Consider the following 27,391-nt stretch of genomic DNA (forward strand, 5'->3'; position numbering starts at 1 on the left):
GTCAGTTGCATCTTTTCATCATGGTTAACACCTTTTTGGTGTTTTCTTTAAGAGTTGTTTCCCCACCCTGAAGTCAGAAAGATATTAACCTATATTTTCTTCAAACAGAATTAAAGTTGTGCTTGTGACATGTAAGTCCTTAATCCATCTAGAGCTGATTCTTCCTTTTTTTTCTTTTTTGGCTGCCCCACGCGGCATACGGGATCTTAGCTCCCCGACCAGGAATCAAACCCGTGCCCCCTGCAGTGGAAGCACAGAGTCTAAACCACTGCACCGCGAGGGAAGTCCCTAGAGCTGATTCTTGAGTACACTGTAAGGATTCAAGTGGACTTTTTCCCCACATGTATAACCAATTTTACCTGCTCTACTAAATCACATGGTCCCTCCCCCTCTGGCCTGCCAGCTTCCACTGTCATAAATCAGAGTCCCACACATGCCTCCTCTGTTTCCAGGCTCTCTTTTCCATTCCTTTGGTCAAATTGTTTATCCCAGTGATAAATTTCCAAATATGTGGGGATATTTTCAATTATATTTTTGTTATTACTAACTCCACTGCACTGAGGTCAAAGAATGTGCTCTAATAGCAATTCTTTGAAAATTTTTTGGAGGTTGCTTTCTAATCTAGTATACTATCAATTTTTGAAAATAGTCCATAAGTGCTTAAGGAGAATCTGCTCGTGGGAGACAAAATTCAATTAATGTCCATTATATCAAGTCTGTTGCTTATGTTGTTCAAATCTTCCATATCTTGGCTAATTTGTTCAGCTTTGCCATCAATAATTAAGAGAAGCATTTGAAATATCCCATGCTGCTGGTGGATTTGTCTCCCTAGTCTATCAATTTTTAAACGATTTGTCAAAGTAAATTTGCAGATGATAATTCACTTTTGAAATGATACGGACATTCATAAGAGAGAGAAATAACTATTGTCATGGGGGAAGGGCAAAGGTTATGGAGGCGAGAGAAGGCCCCATCCTAGATTTTACAGGTCAGGGGCAGCTTCCTGGTCCAGACACAGGGAGATCAGGAGAGGCTGCAAAGCTGAGATCATAAGGGTGTGTTGCCATCTTTCTGCAAATGAAAGACCTGAGGGACAGTGTTCCAGGCAGCTTGTGCCAAGGCCTGGAGGTGAGAAAGGACCTGTTCAGGGAACTTGAAGTATTAATAGTTCAGGGTGGCAGAAGCAAGGAGGATGAGGAAGGAATGGTGGGAGATGGGTGGGAGAAGTGAGCACAGGTCAGACCCCCAGGGTCTTCGAGCTCCGGAGAGGAGTTTGACTACAAGGAGGGTTTCAGCAGAGAGGGACACGGTCAGGTTACAGGATGAAAAAATTCCCTCTGGCTTCTGAGTCAAGCTCAGACTGGGAGTGGGGAGGCAGGGAGGCCTGTGAAGAGGCTCTGTGGAGGATGGAGGCTGGTCTGCACCATGGTTGATGGGAGGGGCACCACAAGGCAGAGCCCTTGAGCATCCTGGTGGCAACCTCGGCTGGCAATGGGAGCCCTGGAGGAGGAGCCTCGAGTTGAGTGCCGGGCTCATTCAGTGGGCAGAGGGGTTCCCAGTCAGCACAGGGTGGATCGATTTGAAGCGTAAAGCGTGCACACCCCGCACTCCAGAGCCAATGCTCCTTTCTAAGAGTGTTGCCAGACTTAGCAAAAGAAATAAAGAAAAGAAAAAAATAAGTAGGCGGAGATCTACAGGATAAAATTTGAATTTCAGATAAACAGTGAACATTTTTTTGTATCTGTCCCTCAAATCGGGCATCCAGTATTTTATCGGGCAACACTCATTCAACCCTCGTCCCCCCCATACACACACGATGTCTTTCTGAAAAAACACAGCAACAAAGCTACATAGAAACTGCTAGTCTGTGGCCTTTCTGGCTTCGACTTGTCATCCTTCACCCCGGGCCTCCTCGGAGACTCTGGCCCTGAGCAGTGAGCCCTAGGCGCCTCCCGCTCCATCTTCCCACTAAGTCTGGAAGCCCCTGACAGCTGGGCCCGGTGCCCAGTCTGGGCAAGGCCAGGACCCCGCTGGGAGTGAGGGGAGGGCACCAAGGCCCATCAACGGCTCCCTCAGCCCTGCCCCCCCACCCCCCGGTTAGGGCATTTCCGGGAAGTGGTCTCTGCCCAGCGCCTGAACCCCAACCAGGCTCACGGCCACATAGCTGGGGCCATTTCCTAGAATTATCAGAACCATTCTGTGTCACTGTGGCCACATCCTCCCTTGAGCAGCCCTGGGCTTGGTGGGATCTAACAGGCCAGGTCTGGGCTGGGATGGGTCCCAGGCAAGGCCCTGCTTCAGTGGGCTGCGGACCACTCCCCGAAGCTGCTCAAGAGAGGGGCCAGAGGTGCCCATGATCCTCGGCACCCGCATTGGGACGGGGGCCCACCCCAAGGCCTGGGGAGCCTAGTCCAAGCTAGGGCTGGCCAAACTAGGGGAGCTCGAATGGGGGCTCACATCACTCTGAGAGAGGCAGGGGGCCACTGCTGGAGTCCGAGTGGGAGAGAGACCTCCTCTGTGGGAAAACTGGAGAGATTTCATGGGAGGCATGAGAACTGAGCCCCTGAGAATTTAGATAGATCAGAGGATTTGGGAACCGAGGGGTAGGGGGACAGGTGGCAATGGCCTGGAGCCTGTACCGTGTGAGGAATGTCCCTAAAATGACAAAAGGCCAGCAAGCCTGGATCAAAGGCAGCTCTGGGGAAAGTGGGAGAGGAGGTAGCACAGCCGAGGGACAGCGGGATATGTTGAGCGAGGAGGTGAGCCTGTGAGGCCGAGCAGACCTGGACCTTAGAGGGTCGGCCTCTGAGACTCCGTTGACACTGTAATAATAATAACAAAATACGAATGATAACAATAACCATTTACTGAGCACTTACCCTCTGCTAAGCCTCTTTATATGGGTTATTTTATTTACCCTTCAAAATAGGTACTACTATTGCCCCATTTTACAGATGCGAAAACTCAGGCACAGAGAGGTGGAGTGGCTTGTCCACGGTCACACAGCTGACAAGTGACAGAGCTGGCACTTGAGCCCAAGCAGTCTGCAGAGCCTGCGCCACTCACCAATTAGTGAAGGGCTATTCGTATCAAGAAATTAACAGAGGGCAGAAGATCCCCCTGGGAGAAAAGGGATCCAGCTCCAACTCTTTCCCTGTGACGTTCAAAGTCATTGCAATCTATCTGATGGCCTGGAGCGGGGCCCTGAGAGCCTATCCCAGCCCAGAGCTCCAGTGCCAAGTGTGCCCAGAGCATAAGACCCCAAGAGCCAGAGCGGGTGGCTGCGTTGGGAAAGAGAGAAATGGCTGTGTAGGTAGCGCTAGCATTCCTCCTGCTGGTCGCCCAGCAGGTGCAGTCCTGGCGGCAGAGCCTCTCCATCTGGTGTGTCATATCCACAGACAGGCGACCACAGCATCACCAGACATGGTTTCTGGACCCAGTGGCTTCTGACATTGGCCAACAGGGCCCCCTGGTGTGAAGCCTGGGAAAGGCGCTCGCTTCATGAGTGGTCTCCCACTTGGCCTGACAGGACAGGTCAAGGGCAATGGTGATTTTCTACAACTGCGACAGCTAACAAAACAAACAGGAAGGAAACTGAAATGGGAAGCCTGACAAAAGACTTGTATAATTTATACCAATTTATAAATACTTTAGGTACCCACCAACTCCAAGAGAACAGACAAACAAGCTTGGGATTTAGAACCCACACCTTCACGCCTAGCAGGTGAAATTCAATCCTGCCCAGTCATCAAATAGCCGGGTCACTGGAGCTCAGATGGAGGGGAAAGAGGTGCTCCCCTCCCACCTCCAGGAAGCCCTGTGGCCCCAGCTGCTGGTCTTCGTGGCCTATGGGGGTCTGGGGAACACTGGAAGACGAGCCTCTGGAAAGGACTGGACTTCTTGATCTTTGGGAAGGGCGGACTTGGAGTTAGAGTCATCATAATTTGGGGGTTAAAGGAAAAGAGACCTCAGGTACAGGCTGGTGAGGTCTCACACACTGGGTGGGTCTCTAAGCGCTGGGCTGGGGACCCCCGGCCAGGGCTGACCCTCTCCTGGAGGAAGGAAGCAGGGCCCAGCAGGTGTTTTCAGGGCAGGCCCAGGCCAGGGTGGGGATCCCCACCCCACTATGACCTCTTCCTCCCTGGTGCCATTGAATCTGCATAAAGCTCTGGGATTAGGCAGGACCAGAGCCATCTGCCACCATTTCACAGATGTGGAAACCAAGGGTCAGTGAGAAATGACAGGCCCAAGGTCAGACAGTGAAACTCAGAGAAAGGCATTGAAACGTGGCCTCCTGACTCCCAGGCCAGTGCTCTGGCCATAGGCCTGGCCAGCTGGGCCCAGGCACCAGGGGCAAGTTTGCTGCCCCCCAGGTTGGGCTGGACCCGCCCCAGAGCAGAATGCCTGGGGACGGAGAGCAACGCGCTGCCCTCTGGGCCTGGGGAAGGCATGGAGGTGGAAAAGGCCCCCTGGAGGTGACAGTGGCTCTGGCGTCCAGCAGCTGGCCTGCCATCTTTTCGAGCGGAAGCCAGGGCCTCCGGCTGCAGGCAGCCAGAGAAGCTGGGGGCTCCAGACCAGGAGGTCCAGACAGTCCAGACTCTACTGCACCATCTGGGAGGAGCTGAACGCCTCCATCTCTGCCTCTGAGCGGCGCCTCTGGGAGCAGAACCACAGGAAGAGGAAGAAACCTGCACGCAAAAGACTGGTTAGTGGAAGCATCGTGGGAACAACGTGGGGCCTCCTCCAAAATCCATGCACCTCCTTGGTTGGGGTAAGTGGGGCCTCCCTGAGGCCCAGCAGTAATTCTCAGAAGCCCTTCCTGTTGGAGGCCAGAAGGGACCGGGCATAGGAGCTGGAGGACCAGCCACCGCTAGCCCATAGGCTGCCTTTGTGCAAATTACAAGGTGGCACCCCTTCCTATGGGTGGGCGTAGCCCCAAACCAGCTTGTCAGGGCCCAGATTTCAGCCCCTGACTCACCCCCTCAACCTGGAGCCCTTCAGTAGGAAACATGTAGCAGCTGTACGCTACCCCCCTGGGGTTTCCTCCGCGTCAACCACAGGTCCTACCGTAGAGTGAATTGAAGGTGCTGAAGAGAAAGAGCTGGGGCAGCAGGAAGACACCAAAGGAGAAGAAGGCCAAGGTCCAGGTGGTGCCCAGCAGCACGGTGAGGCCCAGCACGGTGACGGTATCCCAGCAGGCCCGGAGGCCCAGCGCCTTCTCCCGCGCCCGCAGTCTGTGCAGGACCCGTAGCGCCCAGGCCAGCACCACCAGGTTGAAAAGGGATGTGAGGCCACCAGAGCCCATGACCAGGACACCGTGCACCCAGGGGTTCCGCACCCAGCATCTGCAGGGGAGGGGCGAAGCGCTGGGGTTGGTGTGGCTCCCAAGGCTGGTGGCAGGGAAGCCACGGTCTCCTGGGCCTCTGGACTGCCTCTTGAACACGGGCCGGTTTTCCGGCTCAGACCCATCATTTCTTGTCTGACTGCACACGTGGTGAAGTCCTGGGCTCGGCTTTCCAGCCAGGCCACCAGGTAGGACCCACCTGCCACCTCAGCCCCCTGCCTGAAGCCCCTGCATGCCTCCTTTACCCTCTTTTACCCACCTGAAAACTCTTTCTCTTCTCCCTTGAACATCTAACCCCTCCCCCTTCCACGGCCCAACTGTCCACTTATAAGGTATTGATTGCATCGTTGTTCCATGGTCCTCTTTGCTGGAAACTTCTTCTTCCACCCACCACACGATTATCACCATCTCCTCATCTTCACGCAACGGCGCCAGGAGCCCCTCCTCACCTGGACTGGGCCACCGGCCCTTCCCTGAGCTGCTGCAACTCGCAGCTTGGTGGAGGGGCGCTCTCCATGTGTGGACTGAGGAGCCGGGGGAGCAGCAGGAAAACTCCACCGAGGGCAGAGGGAAGGTCAGAGAGATACCTGACAGTGGCCCCAGCCCTTGTCCTAGACCCTCCGTGAGGTCTTCACGCCCTTTGCTTCCCCCAAACATCTTCAAGGCAGGTGCTGCCTTTTACCCCATCAGGTCACGTGATTTCCGTGAATCAGCCATACTATCCTCATGGTGACCCTATGAGGCTTAGAAACGCACACCTGTCTAAGGTGGAAGTTGAAGCCCCGTGGTCTAAGCACAAAGCCTGTGCCCCTAACTGTCACGATCACCTGCTCGGGCTCCTTTCACTGCAGTCACAGAGTCCTTGAACATGATTTTGGGGGTTCATCCAAGTGGATGAGTGTGGTGGTGGATCATTCCTTTTCACTGCCAGATGATCGTCTGACAGGGGTGGTTCTATCGCATTTACTAATCCGGTGTCCTGTCAGTGGGCATTGGAGTTATTTTCAAAGTTTCTAAAAATTGCTGTTAAAGAAGATGTGGTATACACACACACACACACACATAAACACAATGGAATATTATTCAGTCATAAAAAGAAGGAAATATTGCCATTTGCGACAGCATGGATGGACCTTGAGGACATTATGCTAAGCGAAATAAGTCAGACAGAGACAGACAAATACCGTATTATCTCACTTACTTGTGGAATCTAAAACAAACAAACAAAAAAACAAGTTCATAGATATAGAGAAGAGATTGGTGGTTGCCAGAGGCCAGGGAGTGGGGGACAGGGTGCAAAACGGGTGAAGGGGGTCAAAAGTTGCAAACTTCCAGTTATAAAATAAATAAGTCCTAGGGATGTCACGTACAGCATGGTGACTACAGTTAACAATACTGTATTGCATATTTGAAAGTTGCGAAGAGAGTAGATCTTAAAAGTTCTCATCACAAGAAAAATCAATTCTGTATGTCTGGCGACAGATGTTAACTAGACTTATTGTCGCGGTCATTTGGCAGTATATACAACCAAATCATTATGTTGCACACCTGAGATTAATAAAGTGTTATATGTCAATTATACTTCAATTTAAAAAATAAAACAAAAAATGTAAAAGAATTTCTTTAAAATACATATATATGTAGTAAGGGTTTTTTAATGCAGGAGAATAAAAGTCACAAAATCCAGGGTGAGACGGGAGAGGGAGAGGTGAGGAAGACCGGGAAGAAGATGGTTCTTCGGGCGGGAGCTTGCTAACATCCCTGCATTAACGTGCTTCCTGTTCTGTGGAAGCATCACTGCAGTTCTTTTCCCATGTCACATATTATACAATAAAAACACACGTTTAAAGAGTCCTAAGTCACACTTCCTCCGAGAAAACACCCCGACCCTCACAGAGAAGAATTAACCCCATCTCAGCCTCACTCTGTGCCCAGAGCCCTCACTTCCCAGAGACTGGGATGGGCAGTGGTTCGGGGCCGGGCTCTGGAGCCAAGTCCCAGCTCTGCCCTCAACTGGCTGGGTCTCCTTGGGCAGGGTTCTTCAGCCGCCTGTGCCTCGGTTTCCCCAACTGTAAACAAGGGCTGACAATGGGGCCTGCTCCTTGCTGTGAGGATTCAGAGCCGTCCTGAGCTGGTGTCAGCCAGGAGAGGGAAAAAGGCCAGACGGCCAACTGCTGGTGATGGGTCTGCAGGGGGTTGTTAAGCTATTCCCTCTATGTTGCCTGTAGAAACATTTCATCACAAGATAAAGGTTAATGTCCGAGGGCACGGGAAGGGGCGACAGAGTCTGTCCCCCAAACCGCCTTGGGCCCCCTCCCCACATACACTCTGAGACCGGTGCCTGTGGTGTCCCAATCCCCACAACACTCTTCTCTGACTAGGAGGGTTGGAGGGCTGGCGGTGCCATGCCAGGCACAGGTCACGGGGAGCCAGAGCCAAGCACCCGAGCGAAGCACGGAGGTGAGGAGAGAGAAGAGCCAGGCACAGGCTGAGCTCCACCGCAGGGCCTGAGAGCCAGAGGGGCGCTGGCCGCCAGCAGCCAGGGGACAGAGGCCCCCCTGCCCTGGCCTTGGAGGCCCATGCGCTTCCCAGAACTAGCATAGAGAGTGAACCCGTCCTGCAGGAGACCTTGGGGATCCAGCAGAAGGGGCGTGGCAAAGCCCCCTGGAAACCACGCCCCGTGTAAGCAGTAGCCCCCTCCCTGCCCTGCAGCCAGTGCCCCGCCTACAAGGCACTCTGTCTAGAGCCCCAGGACCAAGTGGCCCTGCTGCCAGAGCCAGGGAGCCTGCCGCAGCCCTGAGCGCACTCACATGGACGTGCTCTGGAAGCCCGTGCTATTCCCCTGGCTGCCGGAGAGCGAGATCCTGTAGGGTCCGTAAACTGAGCTCTTGACGGCAAGAAGGAGCAGCACCAGGAAGGCCGGGACCCCTGAGGAGGGGGACAGACAGAGGCTCAGTATCTGTCAGGAGACCCCAGAGATGGGCTGGTCGTGGGTTCCTGGGGCTGCTAAAACAGGACTCCACTGGGCAAGCAGAGGGTGGGGGCAGGGTAGGGAAAGAGATCGCTCTGAGTGCCCAGCCGCTGTCACGTGGTCCAGCCTCAGAGCAATTAGCCTGGTGGTCTTAAAGAAGGCTGATACGAATGAGGGCTCTAGGGTGGAACGGTAGCGTGGAACGGTAGCGGCAGCAGTAGTGGTCACACTGGGAGGTGATGGCTGGAAGGTAATGGGAGAGAGGGTTGGGAACCCGTGAAGAAACAGATAATAAAGAGAGGGGCTAGGATGGTGATAGAGACGCCGATGACGGTGGTACCAGAGATGATGGTGAACGCAAGGATGAGGATGGTGGAGGTGATGGTGTATTGGAAGTGGTGATGACATAGATGCTTTGGAGGTGGAAGTGGTGATAAGAATAGTCATGTAGGAAGTGGCGGTGGGTGCTGGCATGGATGGTGACCAGTGGTCATGGCAGTGGAGGAGAAAGAGGACAGGAAGGAACAGACGCCCAGTCTGGCTGGAAGCCTCAGGAAGCAAGGGAGAGGGAGACCGTGCTTACCCCATCCCAGGGCACAGAGCTTGAGCACGTATCGGTGGATGTAGATGTTGTAGACGCGCCCAAGTAGGAGGTAGAGGTTGAAGCCTTCAATGGCCATCCAGGTGAGGCAGCTGAGCAGCGCATAGTGCAGGGTGGCAGCCAGTGCCACGCACGCTGACCCAGGCACGGCCAGCACTGGGCTCAGCAGGAAGGCGACATTGAGGAGTAGCACCGCGGCGTGCAGGTTCATGTGGATGCGTGTAGTGGAATCACTCTGCTTCCTGCGGGTGGGAGCGTGGCCCTCCGTGACCAGGACGTCACCAGGCAGCGCCACCCCCTGGGCTCATAGACACGTAACGACCGGGATACAGGTGGAGAGGGGCAGGGACCCAACAACAGCCACACACAAGGAGGCTGGTCTGCTTCCCAGCCTCTGCACTCTGGAAAAGCCCACCTGACTCTGGGGGCCCAAGTAGGAAAGAAGGAGGGGTGCTGAGCAGCAGTGGGTGGGCAGGCCCAGCATGAGGGCAGGGGAATACCTGGAATGGAGATGCAGCAGGACAGTGAGCAGCGAGGCCACAATGGAGATGCTGCAGCCCACCAGGGAGATGTATGTAAGGGGCGCCAGCAGCTCTGCAGGGACTGGGGCCGGGGAGAGTTGCTGTGGGAGGGAAGGGGGGCCAGAAGCACGGAAATGCCCTCCACTGCCCAAATCAAAGACACCTGCCGAGACCTCAGCTTCAAGCCCCTCTACCCTACAATCCTAGCCATGGTCCTGACTTGAAAACAGCCACGGCAGACACAGTGGCTTTTCTGCCTCCCATCTCCCATCTCCCCTTCCTCCCCTCCCTCACTCCCGCACGTGGGTGGACCCTCCACTTCTCCTACTATGTGTAGTCAGGTGCACCAGGCCTGGCCTATCAGAGCCTTCCCTCCTCCTGCCCACAGTGATTGGTTAAGGGATGGGCATGGGACACACTCTAGGCCTGTGGGACTCAGTCCCATGGCTTTGGCTGGCAGAATTCGGTGAGAGAGCTCTCGTTCTACTGACCTGAACCTAGTAGGACATAAAACAGGAAATGTCAGCAGCCATATTATAAGCCCATGGGGAGGTCCTGTCTGAGAACTAAGCTAACACAAAGCAAGCACAACTGAGAGGCTGAGATAGAGTCCTATCTTGGTGACATTGAGCCCCTTGATCAAGACATGCCTGAAGCCTAACCCAGCCTTTTCGGGAACATGAACCCATAAGGTGTTTTTTTTTTTTTTTTTTTCCTTACGCCCATTTGAGTTGGATTTTCTTCCCCCTGCACCAGCTTTTGCCTTTCTCCTCTGTCCTGGATATGGGGCCCTCTGCAGCTCTGACCACCCTCACCCAGGCTAGATGCACACATACCATGAGAACAGCAAAGTAGGTGAGGTGGTTGCAACGGCAGAGCACCTGGGAAGGTGAGGGCTGCTCTGTGCGACAGCCCTCAGTGCTCCAGGCCCCCCAGTAGTGCTGGCTGGCTCCCTCCTTCCAGAAGACACAGGTCACCGTGTAGCCTTCCTAAGGGAAGATGCTGGAATTGGGTGCATCCAAAGGGTGGAGGAGAGGGCCATGGATCAGGGAGGGTCTGGAAATTGTGGGGGCCAAAGGTGACTCAGCTGCATCCTTGTCAACATTTTACCAGGCACTGGCTGGGCTTTGGCATCAGACAGACCAGATTCCAGCCCCACCTCCACCACGGACTCTGAGAGTGACCTGGGAAAGTCACAGAGGTTCTCTGAGCCTCAGTTTATTCATCTGCAAAATGGGACCAGTTATACTCAAGTCACAAGGATGGTGGAATAATCAAAGGCAATGAGAAATCTTGAGTGCCCAGCTCTGGCCAATACAGTAGGTGCTCTATAATCAATGTCCGCTTTCCCCTCCTCCCCATGGGAAACAATGACAGTCCAGACCCATCCCAGAGGGGGAGAGAGAGAGTCATCTACAGACAACCCTGACGCCAAGCCCTGTGGGTGGAAAGGTGAGGGAAATGAAACAGGCACTCCATGGAAGACCATGGAGGAAAAGGCAGAGGAGTCCTGAGAAGGGAAGGGACAACTGGGACACTGAGGCCTTAGAGGACACATCAGATTTCAACAGAAGTGGAGCAAGGATGTAACAGGGGCAAAAGCCCAGAAGAATGAAAGGAAAGGACAGTGGAGAAATTGGGAGTGCAGGGCGGTTCTGATGAGGCTGATAGAAGATAGGGCCAGAGTGTAGAGACTCTGGGGCTTTTCGGGAATGCCATCAGGGCTTGTGCCCACCCAGCAGCCCTTCTTCCTTCTTTCGACATCAATATCTGTAGTTTCCTTGAGGACCCATCCCTCTCCCGATGACAGATCGAATGAATCCAGCCCAGTCCCTGGGCCATGTGACCCAGGTCTGGCCAATCTACATGTTCCATCCCCCTGGGCACAGTGATGGGTCAGGGATGGACACATGACCCAGCTGGACCTTTAGAATCCATTATGGGATCCTGGTTTGCACTGGCAAGAAAGAGCCTGCTGAGAAGAGAGGAAGGAGGTCCAGCACTTCAGCTGCCATCTTGCCACAGAGTGGAAAGTCAAGGCAGGAAACCATTGTTGAGAGATGGAGACTGAGCCATTATGGCATCATATCTGTGCCTGAAGCTAGAACAGCCCTGGACATTTCATGTACATGAGCCAATAAGCTGGCTTAAGTTGGTTTTCTATCATGTGCAATTCAAAGAATCCTGATGAATGCAGTGTGTAAAAGCTTCTCTCTCATTTCTTTGGCAGGAGTTTTCAAAGTATGATAGATTTAAAGCAGCTTGTTTCTAAGATAGTTCCACAAGTCTGGGTTTGATCAAACCAGTGTTCGACAGGACAGACACAAGGGGGTAGGGGTGGGGTGGATGTGGGGGTGGCCCCAACAATACCAGGCTTTGGTTGTGCCAGAAGCTGATGTTCACTGGCTCACGGAGGTTGCTCACTTGTCCATGGCTCAGCTGGGCCCCCAGAACATAGTTATTGAGCACAGATGAATTGATGTCTTTCTGGAAGGGCAACAGAAGAAGCACTGACTGGAGGGGACATGAGGAGACCCTGGATGAGGTCCAAGAGCCCCCTTTCTCCAGCCCCTCCTCCCTGGATGAGAACAAGCAGCATGACTTTCACTTGTACAGCTGCGCCAGCCTCACAGCCTTTGCGTATGCTGCCCCCTCCACCTGGAACCCTGTCTTCTCACTACCACCACCATCACCTCCCATTTGTTAAATGAATTCCAGCCTCATACCCTCCATGTCACCCTACCCTAACTCACTTTCAAAGCCAAGGTTAAAAGGCACCTCCTCCAGAAGCCCTCCAGGACTGCTCATTGGGAACCATCCTGACCCCACCCTGACTCATCCATCCCTTTGAATCTCTATGGTTATAATCAACCTCAAGCTAAAATTAAGTCTCTAAGGTCCCGGTCTAATTGTTGAGATAGAGAGCTCTCTGAGGACAAGGATCTTGTGACCTACTTGTCTATCTCCCATCTAGGGAGAGGCACACAAACAGTAGATTTCTTAGGTCTCGTTTGCACATTATAATCATGCCTCCCTTCCATTTTGCTAAAACAGAGGCCCAGAGAGGGGCACTGATTGACTGAAGTTGCACAGTAGGCTGGTCCCTGCCCAGAGGCCAGGAGGTGGCATGCATGCCTGCAGTGCCCCCCCGGAAGGAGCCTGCATCCACCCTGTTTGGCCTACCAGCAGGCCCTGACCTGGAAAAAGCGGGTGTTGGAGAAGTAGATGCAGATGAGAGTCAGCTCCCTGGAGTGCACCCTGCAGGCATCCTGAGTCAGCTCAGCTGGGAACTGCATGGCGAGTGGGACCTGGGCCTGTGGAGAGCCAAAGACAGGCTGTGCCTGGTGTCCGAAGCCTCCAGACCCACCACAACACCTTCACTGCTCCCCACTCCTCAGGAAGCCCTCCCAGCCTCGCCCTGAGCCTCTCCTACCTTGGAGCCTCCACCCACAGAACCCTCTCCTGCCAGGCTGCACCTCCACCCAAAATTCCCCCGATCTCAGGCCTTCCCTTCAGGCTGTTCTGGTCTTGAATTTGGGTTATTTATCCCACTCACTGGGGCCCTGAAGATGGAGCATCATCCCCCAGGCACCCAGGTATTCAGCAGGAATCATACCAGGGCCCTCAAAGGTGTCCCGTTCCCCTGGCCTCTCCCACGACTGCCTCACCCCAGGAACCTGCAAAAGCAGGAAGAGGACGCTGCCCCTGAGGGGCCACAAGCACCCCCTTTCCATCATTCACATGAAGAACATCAGCCCCATTTTACAGAGGCGGCAACTCACAGCTATTAAGGCAGAGCCCTGATTGGTGGGAAGGTGGGCGATGGACCCTGGGGAAAGTCCAGACCTTAAACCCCCGGAGGATTTCTGGGGTAGAGGCTCTGGCCACCCCCAATCCCTGGCCACCTCTGACCTGGGGGACCTGCTCCAGAGCAGAGCTTCTCAGTGAGAGGCCAGTGAAGTTGCAGCCCAGCTTGAAGGCTAGTGTCTGGATGGTGTGTGTCCTCAAAGTGAGGTTATGGCCCCCAAAGCTGGCATTGAGTAGCCTTGACTCTAGTCCATGGATGAGCCTGAAAGTGAGAGAGATGGCCAGAGCCCGGGGTAAGGATGGAGGTGAGCGGGGCTCTCCACAGCCTCCCCCATCCCACACCCCTGTCACTCCCACCTCTAGACCTCTGCATAGTGTTCCTGGCACACTCTTACCTCCCCACCCCACCCATCTCCTTCTTCCATTAACTCTTGTTTGGGTCCCAGTTTGTTGACACCTCCTCCAGGAAGCCTTCCCTGGCAGCTCCCCACTGACTGAAGTGCTCCACAGCCCTATGCTTCCCTGGTCAGTCATCAGCATTGGCCTCTCACCCTGAGCTACTAGGCTTTTGGGTCACAGACCCTGGAGAGCCCAGCCCACGTCTTGGAGCCCCTTCCCAGAAAAATGCATGGAGACCCATGATTCTGCACCTGGTTTCATGGCATCCATGGTTAAGGGCCCCCAACCAGACAGTAAACTCAATGAGGACAGGGATGTGTCTATCCCACATCTCCAGAGCTTGGTGCCGGGCACACAGTAGCTACTCAATAAATGAGTGTTGAATAAATGAATTAACAGTCTACACTGGACCAACCCTGGGCCATGGATTCAAGGTGCAAGCCGGGGGTGGAGGCACAGCTGACTCTGGACGGGAGAGGAGGGACACCCAACTCACTCAGCAAAAGAAGTGAGGCTCCGGCTCCTGGCTGCCATCTCCATTCTCTCCATCCAGCGCAGGATTTCTTGGGATGCCTCTGTGAGGAGAGAGTCAGACATCCGCCTCAGTCTCTGTCTGCAGCTGCCCCGCCTCCCGCCCCATGGCCTCTGGGCCTTCCGCCCCAGCCTCCTGCTGCCCCAGGAGGCCTAAGTGCCCCTTTTCAATCTCCCTTGGCTTGAGGGCTCCCCGCTTCACATCACAGCCAGGGGTCCAGACTAGGATGGCTCTTGCAGCTCAGCAGAGCCCTCTTACCCTCTGTTCTGCTGTGAGACATCAAGAGGCACAGGCAGAGGAAAAGGGCCCCGCAGCGATTCATGTCCTGTACCGAGTCTCCTCCAAGAACTGGCTCCCGCCCTGGAAAAGGTGCGTGTCTTTGTCACCCCGGTAAAAGAGCCACCTCTAACTCTAGGCATCTGGCATACCCCAAGAATAGGACGTGCAGCTTCTTATTTGATCCTCACTACTCCTGCATTTCACAGATGAGGAAACCGTGGCTCAGAGAGCAAGGCGTCTTGCTTTGCGTGAGGCTGCCTGAAGCCATGTCTCTGTTCCTCCAGAATCCTTGACCATTTGGTAAAGCCTGCCATTTGCAGCTCTGCCTGAGACACATCCTCCTCCCCAAAAATGGTATCTCTGGGGGCCCCCCAGGGCTCTGAGCTTACCCAGGGGAACATTGGGAATTGCTTGTCATTTATACTGTCCAGCCCTGTCATTCACCCACCATGTGACTTCGGACAAGAATCTGTCCCTCTCTGATTAAACTGCCAGCAGCAACAGCTGGGGGAATCCAAAAGTTGGAGCAGAGAAAAAAACAAGAACTAAGAGTTTCAGGAGAAGGCTGGTTTTGATGACAATCGTGGGAGGTCAGAGGCCACCAAGAATCACAACAGCTGGATGACATCAGGAAAACCACTGCCTTTGTCCACAAAGAATTCCCCCAAAGCCCATTTTAAAGTATAATGTGATTTGAACATATTGTTAAGTACTGTATTCAACACTTGCTTTGAAACCTTGTCTTCATGTTCACTTATTTTTGTGACTGCCAGAATCTACGGCAGCTGTTAGTTATGAATTAAGATGCCAGGTTCAAATTTTGAAAATAAATCCAATGTTTTGGTTTAAAAAAAAAAAAGAATCTGTCCCTCTCTGCCCTCATTTCCCTCGGTTTTAAAATTAACTAATAGGGACTTCCCTGGCAGCACAGTGATAAAGAATCCTCCTGCAGATGCAGGGGACGTGGGTTTGATCCCTGGTCCAGGAAGATTCCACATACCGCAGAGCAACTAGGCCTGTGCGCCACAACTATTGAACCTGCGCTCTAGAGCCCATGAGCCACAACTACTGAGCCTGCATGTCACAACTATTGAGCCCGGGTGCCACAACTACTAAAGCTCGTGCAACTAGAGCCCGTGCTCCGCAACGAGAAGCCACTGCAATGAGAAGCCCACGCACCGCAAGGAAGACTAGCCCCACTCACCGCAACTAGAGAAAGCCCACGTGCAGCAATGAAGACCCAATGCAGCCAAAAATAAATAAATTAATTTTTTTAAGTTAAAATGAACTAATAAACTTCTGCTTAAACATAGCAAATTTATGCCTACCCCCGAAACCCCACTAAAATGAGAGTGAATGAATAAAACAGACACAAAGCCACAAAAGACAGAACAATGGGAAAGAAGGCAACAGCAGATGAGAGATATCAGTGAAACTTTGGAGGCCGCAAAGCAGGTGGCCACCTGCTTAAAAAAAAAAAAGTTAGCAGACCATAAGACGTTGAACCCAAGCGCTTGCAGTAAGGAGAGGTGAGTACAGCGGGTGGGAGGATCGGGGAGGGGACATGGGGAAGCCAGCTAGGTCAAGGCTCGCAACCGTGGGAGCACTTGAGCGCTGGAGGCATCAGGAACCTCTGAAGATGGGATGAAGGGTGAAGCTAAAAACGGGGGGTTGTTGGTTGTGAGTTTTTAAAATGACCAGCTGGGTCCCCAGATCTCCTCTGCCACTGGAGCATCCAGGAGCCTTCCTCACCACCCTTGCATCCTCAACCCTACCCTCCAACACAAAGTACATCCCTGCAGACAGTGCATCAGAGAGAATGCGAGGTGCCATTCTGGTACAGGAAAATTAAGCCATATCCCCTCCCCATCTCCTCCTCCAATCAGCTTCCAGAAGACTGCCAGCAGCCAGGCAACGGTGCTCCAAGGCAGGAGAAAATTCTTCTCCGAAGAACTGACCATTCTAAGAAAAGTATCCTGTAGCTACTGACATTTTGGTGCTCCTTGATAAAACAGCCAGGACCAAGCTTATGGTGAAGCTTCACCAGTCACCAAGCCCTACCAGGCAATTGAGTTTTTTTTCTGTTTTTTTTTAACGCACACCATAGTTTATTTTCCATTTTATTTATTTATTTATTTATTTTTGGCTGCATTGGGTCTTCATTGGTGCTCACCGGCTTTCTCTAGTTGTGGTGAGCGGGGGCTTCTCTTTGCAGTGGCTTCTCTTGTTGCAGAGCACGGGCTCTAGGCGCGCGGGCATCCGTTGTCGTGGCACGCAGGCTCAGTAGCTCTGGCTCGCTCTAGAGCGCAGGCTCAGTAGTTGTGGCTCTCTGGCTCTAGAGCGCAGGCTCAGCAGTTGTGGCACATGGGCTTAGTTGCTCCGTGGCATGTGGAGTCTTCCCGGACCAGGGCTCAATCCCATGTCCCCTGCACTAGCAGGTGGATTCTTAACCACTGCGCCACCAGGAAAGTCCCAGGCAGTTAAGTTTTCAGTGCTCCACTCTTTGTTGTTGTTGTTGTTGTTATTTATTTATTTATTTATTTATTTATTTTTGGTTGCGTTGGGTCTTTGTTGCTGCACGTGGGCTTTCTCTAGTTGCGGCGAGCGGGGGCTGCTCTTCATTGCAGTGCGTGGGCTTCTTGTTGCAGTGGCTTCTCTTGTTGCGTAGCACGGGCTCTACACATGCGGGCTTCAGTAGTTGTGGCACAAGGGCTGAGTAGTTCACGGGCTCTAGAGCACAGGCTCAGTAGTTGTGGCACGCGGGCTTAGTTGCTCCATGGCATGTGGGATCTTCCCGGACCAGGGCTCGAACCCGTGTCCCCTGAATTGGCAGGCGGATTCTTAACCACTGCACCACCAGGGAAGCCCGGCAATTTCTTATAAAACTAAACATGCACCTACCATATGACCCAGCAATCGCACTTTTCGGCATTTATCCCAGAGAAATAAAAGCTCATGTTCACACCAAAACCTGCACATGAGAACTTCATAGCAACCTTATTCACAATAGCCCCAAATTGGAAACAATTCCAATGTGCCTTCAATGGGTGAATGGTTACACAACCTCGGGTACATCTGTACCATGAACTACAACTCAGCAATTAGAAAAATATACTGTTACTCACAACTTGGATGGGTCTCAAGGGAATCATGCTGAGGAAAAAAAAGCCAATCTCAAAATGTTGCATACAGTATGATTTGATTTATATGACATTCTTGAAATAACAAAATTATAGAGACGGAGAACAGATTAGTGGTTGCCAACAGGGATGAGGGGTGTTTCTGTAAAGGAGCAGCACTAGGGAGCCTTGTGGTGATGGGACAGTTTTGTATCTTCATTGTGATGGTGGTTACAAGAATCTACACGTCATAAAATTGCATAGAACTACACACACACACACACACACACATATAAATCAGTGCATAAAAACGGATGAAATTGAATAAAGGCTGTGAATTGTACCAAAGTCAGTTTCCTGGTTTTGATATTGTACCTTAGGTGTGAAAGATGTTACCATTGAAGAAGACTGGATGAAACGTACACAAAACCTTTTTTGCAACTTCCTGTGAATTTTTCATTTTTTCAAAATTAAAAGTTAAAAAAGTACAGTATGATGGATTGCCATTTCACTATTAAGAAGTATGATGTAAATAGCCACATAGAAGAGCACAGCATATCACTGAGCAGAAAGAACAGGTTAAAAATAACACATATAATATAATCACATTTATGGAAAATTATATGCATGTTTAAATCTATGAGGATATCTAGAAGAATAGTCAACAAAATATTAATAATGTTATGGGAGGGGGTTAGTTTCTTTTTTTATGTTTTCTGTGTTGTTTGAATTTTCTACAACAAACATGTATTACCTTCACAACAGAAAAGCAAATATTTTAATGCTTAGGATTTTTTTTTTTTTTTTTTTTTTTTGCTGTACGCGGGCCTCTCACTGCTGTGGCCTCTCCCGTTGCGGAGCACAGGCTCCGGACACACAGGCTCCGCGGCCATGGCTCGCGGGCCCAGCCGCTCCGCGGCATGTGGGATCTTCCGGGATCGGGGCACGAACCCGTGTCCCCTGCATCGGCAGGCGGACTCTTAACCACTGCGCCACCAGGGAAGCCCCTAGGATTTTTTAAATATTCCAAATGACTGTTTATCGTTATTGAAAAAACAATAGTGACAGATTGCTTATGAGAAACAAAAAGCATGTTGCAAAACAATGTAATCCAATCCTTGTAAAAATTGTACTTTTTATAGATGCAAAATCTGGAAGAAGCACATCAAGGTCACTTCGGTGAAGTGAGATTCTGGGCCTATTTGTTTTGTTCATCTGTGTTTTATAAAGTTACCCCATATGTTATAACTATCCATTTGCCAATTTTTATTCACTCTTTAGATGGGTTAAAAATTTACATCTTTCAAATATAAACAATAAATAAATGCAAAATGGTGCAAAAGGCAAAGTATTCCTGACTCTTGTGTCACCTAACCACTCAGTTCCCAATTAGTCACCCCCAGGTCACCACTGTTATTACTGTTTTGTGAGTCTTTACCAGTTTCTTCATACAAATATAAGCAAATATGTGTTCCCCCATTTTATAAAATAAAAGAATAGCATACTCTGTATACTTGAAAATAACCTTGGAGAGCTTTCCTTAACAGTACCTAGAGCCTCCACTTTCTCTTTTATATCTGCACAGTGTGATGTTAGGGATAAACCATAATTCACTTAACCAGCCCCCTGTTAATAGTCATTTGTGCTGGTTCCAGTCTTTGGCTCTTACACACAGCTTGGCTGCGCTTGTACTTGCCTCATTTCCCACATGTGCAAGTTCATCATCTGCCCATTATGATATTGGGTTAGACTTTTCTTTATCAACTTCTAGAAACTCTTTACATAATAGGAAAATTAGCTCTTTGTCTATTACATGAGTTGCAAATATCTTTCCTAGTTTGTCTTTTACCATTTGACATTACATATGGTCTTTTTTTCCAGGTAGGTCTTTTTTATTTTTTTATTTTTTGTGGTACGCGGGCCTGTCACTGTTGTGGCCTCTCCCGTTGTGGAGCACAGGCTCCGGACGCGCAGGGCCAGCAGCCATGGCTCATGAGCCCAGCCGCTCCGCGTCACGTGGGATCTTCCCGGACTGGGGCACGAACCCGTGTCCCCTGCATCGGCAGGCGGACTCTTAACCACTGCGCCACCAGGGAAGCCCAAGGTAGGTCTTTTTTAAATATAAAATTTTTATGCAAAAAAATGACCAGTGTTTTCTCTTTGGGCTTCTGGATTTTGAGTTTTAGCTAGAAAGACCTTCCTCATTCCAACACTATAAAGGAATTCTCCTAAGTTTCTTCTGGTAATTTTAAGGTTTCATTTTTTTATACTGGAATCTCCAGTCCCTTTGTATTGATCCTGGAGTGTGAAATACAGATTCAATTTTGTTTCCTGGTGGTTATCCATCTGTCTTAACACTATTTATTAATATGTGTGTTTATTTTAAAAGAGAATAAAGGGACTTTCCTGGTGGTCCAGTGGGTAAGACTCCGTGCTCCCAATGCAGGGGGCCTGGGTTTGATCCCTGGTCAGGGAACTAGATCCTGCATGCATGTCACAACTGAGTCCGAATGCTGGAACTAAGACCTGGCGCAGCCTAAATAAATAAATAAAATTAAAATATTTTTTAAAAAAAGAATACCTACATTATATAAAAATAAATAAATAAATAAAAGAGAATAAAGACTTTGGAGTCATAGAGTGCTGGGTTCTTATTTATTTGGCTATTAGGTTATTTATTTGGCTGTGTTACCTTGGGCAATTCACCTACCCTCTCAGAACCTCAGTGACTGAGGGAAAAGATTTGGGGGGACAAAGGAAGCCACTGAATGAAACCATTTGGAATGTTTCAGATGAGAAAACTGAGAACCCGAGAGTGTAGAAAAGACCCCCTCACAGTACGAATGGGGAAACTGAGGCCCAGGCGGTGATGTGGATTTGACCTCCAGGGTCTGGACCCTAAGACAGGGTCCCCAGGCCCTTGGCCATGCTTCTGCCAGGCAAACACAGAGGGAAGAGGAGCTTAACCCCACCCTGCAGCTGGTGAAATTAAGGCCAAAGCAGAAGTGACAACCCCCCCCACCCAGCACCCAAAGAGAAGCTGTGGTTTCCACCCCCTTTCCCAGGAGCAACCACAATCTTCACTTCTGCTTGCAACCTCCAACATCCCCCTCCTCATCTTTTCAGAGAGACCACCACTCACCATTACCCCGCACCCTCAGCCATCTCCTTCTTTTTGCAATTCGCTATTTGGGGTCCTCTAGAAAACAGGAATCCCTTACCTGACTCTCAAGAAGGTTCCAGTTGACCGTGGCAAAACTGAACACCACGCAAGGGTTTGCCCGGGGTTCTTCAGCAGGCCAGTGGGCAAGTCGAAACGCAAACCCAAGCTCCAAGTCAAGGGCTCTCTCCCACGACGCGCTGCAGCCTCCTAAAGACGGCCTGGCGGCTGAGTTGCTGTATGGATGAGGAGACAAGTGGAGAGCAGAACAGGGCCTTCAGAAGATGGAAATTCGATTACTAGTTCCAGTATTCAGCACCTGAGGTCTGACGTTAGGCAAGGAACTTGACCTTTCTGTGCTTCAGGTTTTCTCATCTGTAAAATGAGGCCAAGGTCATCTAATTCCCAGGGAGAGAGACTCAAACAACCATTTCCATGATCCACACTCCAGGGACTCTAAGGCTCTGACCCAAGGTTGCCAGCCAGGACTACACTCAGCGGGAGAGCTGGGAAGCCCTGCCTTCCTATCCAGAGCTGGCTGTGCACCCCCGAAGCCCACCCTCTCCCCAACAGCACCAGGGTCCACTGAGCCACTGCATTCCTGCCCCTCCCAACAACTGCTCCTGCCAACCAAAGGCTGGAGTCTCCACTTCCGGCCTCCCCCTGGCCTGAGTGAAAAGTGAACCTGTGGTCTCTGCAGGAAAGTCCTGAACAGGTGCCATTATCAGCCCCATTTCACAGGCAGGGAAAAGGAGGCTCCACCAGCACCCAACAGGGGGTCTGGGACCCAGCCAGGTCCAGAGCCTTTGTCTGAGACACACTGTCCCCAGGCTCCCTTCCAGGTCACTCAGAGGAACTGCACCTGCTCTGATTTGCCCAACATAAACTCTGTGCCAGGCCCTCACCCCTGTCACCTGAGGTGCAGGTTACTGGACTAGCCCCATTTTACAGATGAGGAGACTCAGGTCCAGAAAAGCAAAGTTCAATAACTTGCCCCAGGCCACATGGGGTAGGGGGGTGGGGGGGATAAATATTTGAACCCAGCACCCAAACACTCCTTAATTTAAATGGCTTTTTTCAAAAACATAGATCTGTACATTCCTGAGATTTGGGGTTGTCATCAGGGGCCCAGGAACTGGTGAAGGGAATGAAGGTGAGTCCCTACCTTGCGGCTCCACGGATGTCACCAGTCCAGCAACCACCCAGGCAGGGGCGTGCCCAGTGCCTGCTAGGGAACCCAAGGGTCAGGACAGAATCTGGGGGGAGGGGGGCATGAAGAGACCAGACCGAGGGGCTGACCTGTGCAATTGCTGTTGTCTCACCGCCGTCCCCGCCGCCTTCTGCACGTAGGAGGGGAAGTTGGGGACCTCTGTGCTGCGGGCGGGAGACCTCCCTGCCCCTGCACTTCTCTCTGCTCTCTTCACCCAACAGCTGCACCGCACGCTCCCACTTCCCTTCTTTCACTGGAAGAAGGCTATTTGTTCCTTCAGAGCTGATAGCCACTCCCAGCTCACCCCTTGATCTCACCCCCTCAGGGCCTGCAGCACTTCCTGCCGGCAGCTGCACATTTGCAGAGATTCTGGGCGTCCGTGGGGAGAGGGAGGAGGGCTGGCCAATGTGGCACCCAGCAGGGTCCAAGACCACTCAGCTCTGTGCCCGTGGGCAAGAGACGTCACCTTTCTTGGCCTCAGTTTCCCCTTGTGTAGGAAAGGGAGAATGATCCCTGCCTGACCTGACGATCAATGAGATGGATGATGGCAAGGACCTCAGGCAAGGGCTGGGTCACGCTGCCTGGGTTCAAATCCCAGGCCCACCATTTCCTGGCTGGGTAACTCTGGGCACGTGACGGAAATTCTCTGAACCTCAGTTTCCCCTCTGTAAAATGGAGACAATGACAGTACCACTTCATGGGGTGGTGTGGGGCTTATCAAGGGTAATGCTGCAGAGTCACTGGAAGTGCTTCGTGAAGCCCTCAGGTTTCACAGATGGGGTGCCTGAGGCCTGGGGAGGACAAGGGCCTGACCCAGAGTTACCCAGTGCAGAGCCCTTTGGAGAAAGGCCTCATTGGGAGCAGAACTCAGAAAACATGGCCAGAACTGTGAGGCTGGAAGGCTGGCCAGTTTCTCCTTGAGCCATGGGTCTGGACCAGCCTGTCCTACATCAGTAACCTCCTCTGCAGAACCCTAAGCAACAGGGGGAAGTGTCTGTGTGTGTTGGTGGGGAGACAGGGTGCTCTCTCTTGCCAGGGCCCCAGCCAGACTCCCTGGGAAAATTCTGACTCAGGAATGTGCTTTTCTACCCCCAGGGCTGCGATGGGGGAGCAGCAACAGGGAGAAAGAAGCAGGTCCCAACATGGTCTCCCTCTTCGCTGCCCCAACACTGGAGGCCTTGCTGTATCTGCTCAAGCACAGCCCACGGGTAGCTCAGGTGGCCTCTGTGCGGGGAAGGAGGGGAGCTGCTCCTTGCAGGGCAGGGAGATTTCGGGGAGGCGCAGGCCCACCCCAGCTGCGGTGCAAAGACTTTGCAGGGACACCCGTGTGCCTGTGCCCTGACCCCTCGGCCACACTCCTGCTGGGTGACTTGGACAAACTCTTGCCCTCCTCCACACTTTGGTTTTCTGTGGCCATGATGAAGCCCTTGACCTCTAGGCCCTTCCTTCCTTTCCAAGGCCTCCTGGCCACCTCTAGGGTTACAACACCAGCAGCTGTTCTCAGGGCCCAGGAGGAAGCCCTGCTCACCCCAAAAGCCCTTCTATTTTCCATACCGGATCTATGCTAGCCTTACTATGCACCGCCTCAATTGGGGGTGCCAGTTACATAGCCCTGCCCTCCAGATCCTGGAACTCACTGCCAAGACACTCCCCAGCTCAAAAGCCAGCAGTGGCTCCCATTGTCTTCATGGTCTAGCCCCATCCAACTTCTACTTCCACCCAGTTCGGGATGTGCTTGCCATGTTCATCCCCATCTCCCTGCTCTGTTCCTGCTCTGACACACACATACCTGGGTGGCACGCTAGCTCCTCTCCATCCCTTAGGGCCCAGTCCTGCCTACTCTGGGAAGCCTTCCCTGACTCCAATTCCCCTATAAAACATTCAGATGCTTCCGCTTTAGGAGGTGTGTCAGGTCCTTGTTCAGTCCCCCTGGCAGGGAGGAAGGCAAGCCACTTCCCACCCTGCAGCCTGGGAGAGCCACACCCCAGCCCTAGTGAAGAGTCTCTCCACATGGGGGCTGCTCCCCCTGGTGATCGGTGAGAGGGCAGTAAGTGGCACCCCGGACAGGCCATTAGATAAACTACTGAGTCACACCATGACAAAGTCATTTACTTTCCAGTCTTTCTCAATCCCGGTGGCAACCAGGAGAAGTGTCCATTTAGAACTAAATTGTCTCTAACCTCTTTCTACCACTGCCTTCTGTCCTTTTGATTTTCATTCTTCAACCTTCTATTGGACACAGAAAAAAAGACACCTGATTTTTAGTGATTTTTTATTGTGGCAAAATATACAAGAAATTTACCATTTTAGCCATTTTTAAGTATACGGTTCAGTGGCATTAAGTACATTCATATTGCAACCATGGCCACCTTTCATCTTCAGAGCTCTTCTATCTCCTGAAACCGAAACTCTGCACGCATTAAACACTAACTCCCCATTCCCCACTCCCTACAGCCCCCAGTAACCACCACTCTACTTTCTGTCTCTGTTTGGCTCTAGGAACTCTAGGAACCTCGTATAAATGGAATCATACAATATTTGTCCTTTTGTGACTGGCTTGTTTCGCTTAACATGATGTCTTTATGGTCAGTCCATGCTGTAGCATATGTCAGAATTTCCTTTCTTCTTAAGGCTGAATAATATTCCTTTGAATGTATAGACCACATTTTGTTTATCCATTCATCCACCAACAGACACTTGGGTTGCTTCTACCTTCTGGGTATTATGAATAATGCTCGTATGAACATGGGTGTACAAATTGTATCCCTTTTTAACAGAGAGAAAGTTTCTAGCTAGACTGATGATGTTGTTTATTTACATGACGTTTATTTTTATGACTTTCTTCTAGTTACAGCACCTGATAACAGATTTCCTATTTAGCCTAAAATACATGTCTGTCCTAAAAAAAGTGAAATGATTTAAAGAAAAACACTAAGTAAATAATAGCACAAGTGCTATATGTTGATGGCAAAAAGTGGCAGCAGAGACACAGGCCAGAGAACTGCTGAAGTGTGGGAAATACTAACACAAGCCTCAATCAAAACCCTCTTGTGCTAAATTGGGGAAAGAAACCCCTCGGGGGCCACAGGGAGGCTGACACCAGATTAGCGCTGCATCCAGAAGACTGCCAGGAGGTGTGGTTTTAGCAAAAGGAATGAGAATGGTAAAACTGAAAGTCAGATCTGGGCTCTGAGACCTCCCAGCCGTGTGACCCGAGTCTGATCTGAGGATCACATTTCTCACTATGAGATGGTGGTAACAACACCCAGCTCATAGGATGGCTATAAAACTGAATTAATTCATGTGAACTCCCAAGCCTATGGTCAACACACAGCTTGGGTCTATGGGTGGGCAGTTCTCCCCACCTCACCCCCTGCAAGAGACACCCCAGGACAGTATTTTTGTTTCTTTTCTTGAGAGAGAGCCCTATCGTGATGATGTTATAATTGGAGCTTAGGTTCATCATCAACTCAGCCTCCTCCACCTTCACTATCTGTATCCCCACCTCCAGAAACTCTGGTAAAGAACTCTAGACTCTTGGTCATGGCTGTCCTTACTGGCTGTGAAACTTTGGGTAAGCCTGAGCCAAGAGCCTCACTGAGCATTGCCCCAAGGTTAAAATGGGGATGTTCCAGTCCTCTGAGTACTCAATATCTGAGTCTCTCAGGTCCAAAGTACACACAGTAAGCAAAGGCCAGCCACTGCAACATTTATACAGGTTAGTTCCCTCTCAACCACCACATATCCCCACCAAAATCAGTCCCTAGCTGATTGTCAGATGCTACTAACATTTAACCATGCAAATACAAAGCAAATGGTTATGAGTGAAACTGCAAATCTTGCAAAAAGCGTGAGATTTCATGAAGTTGATGGAAGTGATGCCGTGGAAATGGAGCAGCAGCTGACCACAGAGGAAGAGAACTTCTGTAAGAGAAATGACCAAGAACTTCCAGAGAGAACTGTTTGACTATCAAAGGATTCATAGTGAGCCTTGGGAGTAAAACCCCAAATACTTCTGCAAAAAATGATCCTCTTGCTGAGAAGAGCCAATACTTTGTTCATTCTAATGCATGCATGATTGCAACCATAATCTAAATACAGGCATACCTTGGAGATATTTCAGGTTCGGTTCCAAGCCACCACACTAAATCAAATATTGCAATAAATCGAGTCACACGAATTTTTTGGTTTCCCAGTGCATGTAAAAGTTATGTTTACATTATACTGTAGTCTAGTAAGTGTTCAATAGCATTATGTCTAAAAAAACTTAACTTAAAAATTTTTTTTGCTAAAAAATGCTAACCATCATCTGAGCTTTCAGCAAGTCATAACCTTTTTGCTGGTGGAAGGTCTGAAATATTTTGAGGGTTATCAAACGGTGACAGAGACACGAAGTAAGCACATGCCCTTGGTGCCAATAGACTCGCTCTAGACAGGGTTGCCACAAACCTTCAATTTGTTAAAACAAAACAAAACATCTTGTGAAGGGCAATAAAAAGAGATATGTCTCTATTGTTAATTATCGGTTCAAACTAATTTATCTTCTTCATTTTTAGTTTCTTTTCCCATGTAAAGTCCCAATACATCAAGGTTTTCTCCACTACCTCTCTGGTCCTTTTTAGACGGATTCACCTCAGCGGCCTTCCAGCGGACAGGATGTGGTAAGAACAGGGCCGCCAGGCGCCCGCCTCCCCTTCTCGCCAAAACCGAAGACACCCACTCCCAAGGGAGGAAGTCCCAAAGTGGCAGGGCGCACGCAAGGGCCCCAGAAGGTAATTGCCCGGGACCGCCGGGTCAGCTGCGGCCCTACCCTTCGCAGGAAGTACCCTGGCACATCAGAGAAAACTTCCGCCCGGCGGGCCAAGTGCCCCATCACACTTCTCAACACGCGCAAGGTTACTTTGGCCAACCCTTCTGTTGTACAAAGGGGAATCTGAGGCCCGATGAGGGGCAGGGACTTGCTGCTCCACGTCCACTCGGTGGCAGAGCTGGCACTGGGAAGAATGCAGGTAACAAAAGTGAACACTTGGTAAACACGCTCCACGTGCTGAGCCCGGGACAGCCGGTGCCCACTTCTGCTGCTGGGCGCCTAGTATGTCACTGGCGCAAGGAGAAACCTGAGGCGGGAAAGCCGAGCCCCGCGGACGCCCCCAGACCATGCCTTCCTTCCCCCCAACTCTCGGCCCCCATGCTGGGGTGGGGCCTATGTCGGGGTCCGGCACGCTCTGTGCTGATCCCGCCGGCTCGGCCCGCGCCCCTCGCCCCAAAGTTAGGTTTGGGGCCCCCACCCCACCAATTAGGACTGCCAGGGTCAGAGCCAGTCCGCAACCCGCCGGGGCCCCACCGCCCCCGCCCCCGCCCCGCCGACTCCTCTCCCTCCCCTCCCCCCGGGAGGGAGGAGGAGACTCCGCAGCCCTCCCTCGGCCCTCCCGGCGGCGGCCGCAGCAA

The 27,391-nt window shown here is 51.4% G+C and overlaps 1 protein-coding gene across 1 annotated transcript; it reads right to left on the reverse strand.

The window, feature by feature from the left end:
• Positions 1-4,488: 4,488 nt before the first annotated feature.
• On the reverse strand, positions 4,489-22,143 carry ADGRG5 (adhesion G protein-coupled receptor G5). The gene is made up of 13 exons (XM_081216793.1): positions 22,033-22,143; positions 20,795-20,969; positions 14,434-14,535; positions 14,140-14,218; positions 13,350-13,506; positions 12,635-12,751; positions 11,808-11,924; positions 10,274-10,426; positions 9,417-9,538; positions 8,899-9,158; positions 8,155-8,272; positions 5,068-5,345; positions 4,489-4,688 (listed from the first exon to the last, which is right to left on the reverse strand). The coding sequence occupies exons 3-13, from the start codon at positions 14,495-14,497 to the stop codon at positions 4,600-4,602; spliced, it is 1,554 nt and encodes a 517-aa protein (XP_081072919.1). The 5' UTR covers positions 14,498-14,535; positions 20,795-20,969; positions 22,033-22,143; the 3' UTR covers positions 4,489-4,599.
• Between the last annotated feature and the right edge of the window lie 5,248 nt (positions 22,144-27,391).

This window comes from Mesoplodon bidens (assembly GCF_964165515.1).
Source record: "Mesoplodon bidens genome assembly, chromosome: 18".
Classification (NCBI taxonomy): Eukaryota; Metazoa; Chordata; class Mammalia; order Artiodactyla; family Ziphiidae; genus Mesoplodon; species Mesoplodon bidens.

Bases quoted from the DNA above. Each gene is read 5' to 3' on its own strand.
- ADGRG5 (XM_081216793.1), bottom strand. From the start codon at position 14,497: ATGAATCGCTGCGGGGCCCTTTTCCTCTGCCTGTGCCTCTTGATGTCT. The intron at 14,219-14,433 runs GTAAGAGGGCTC...CTCTCCTCACAG, and splicing joins GTCTCACAGCAGAACAGAGG to AGGCATCCCAAGAAATCCTG. The intron at 12,752-13,349 runs GTCAGAGGTGGC...GGCTCTCCACAG, and splicing joins CTCTGGAGCAGGTCCCCCAG to GCCCAGGTCCCACTCGCCAT.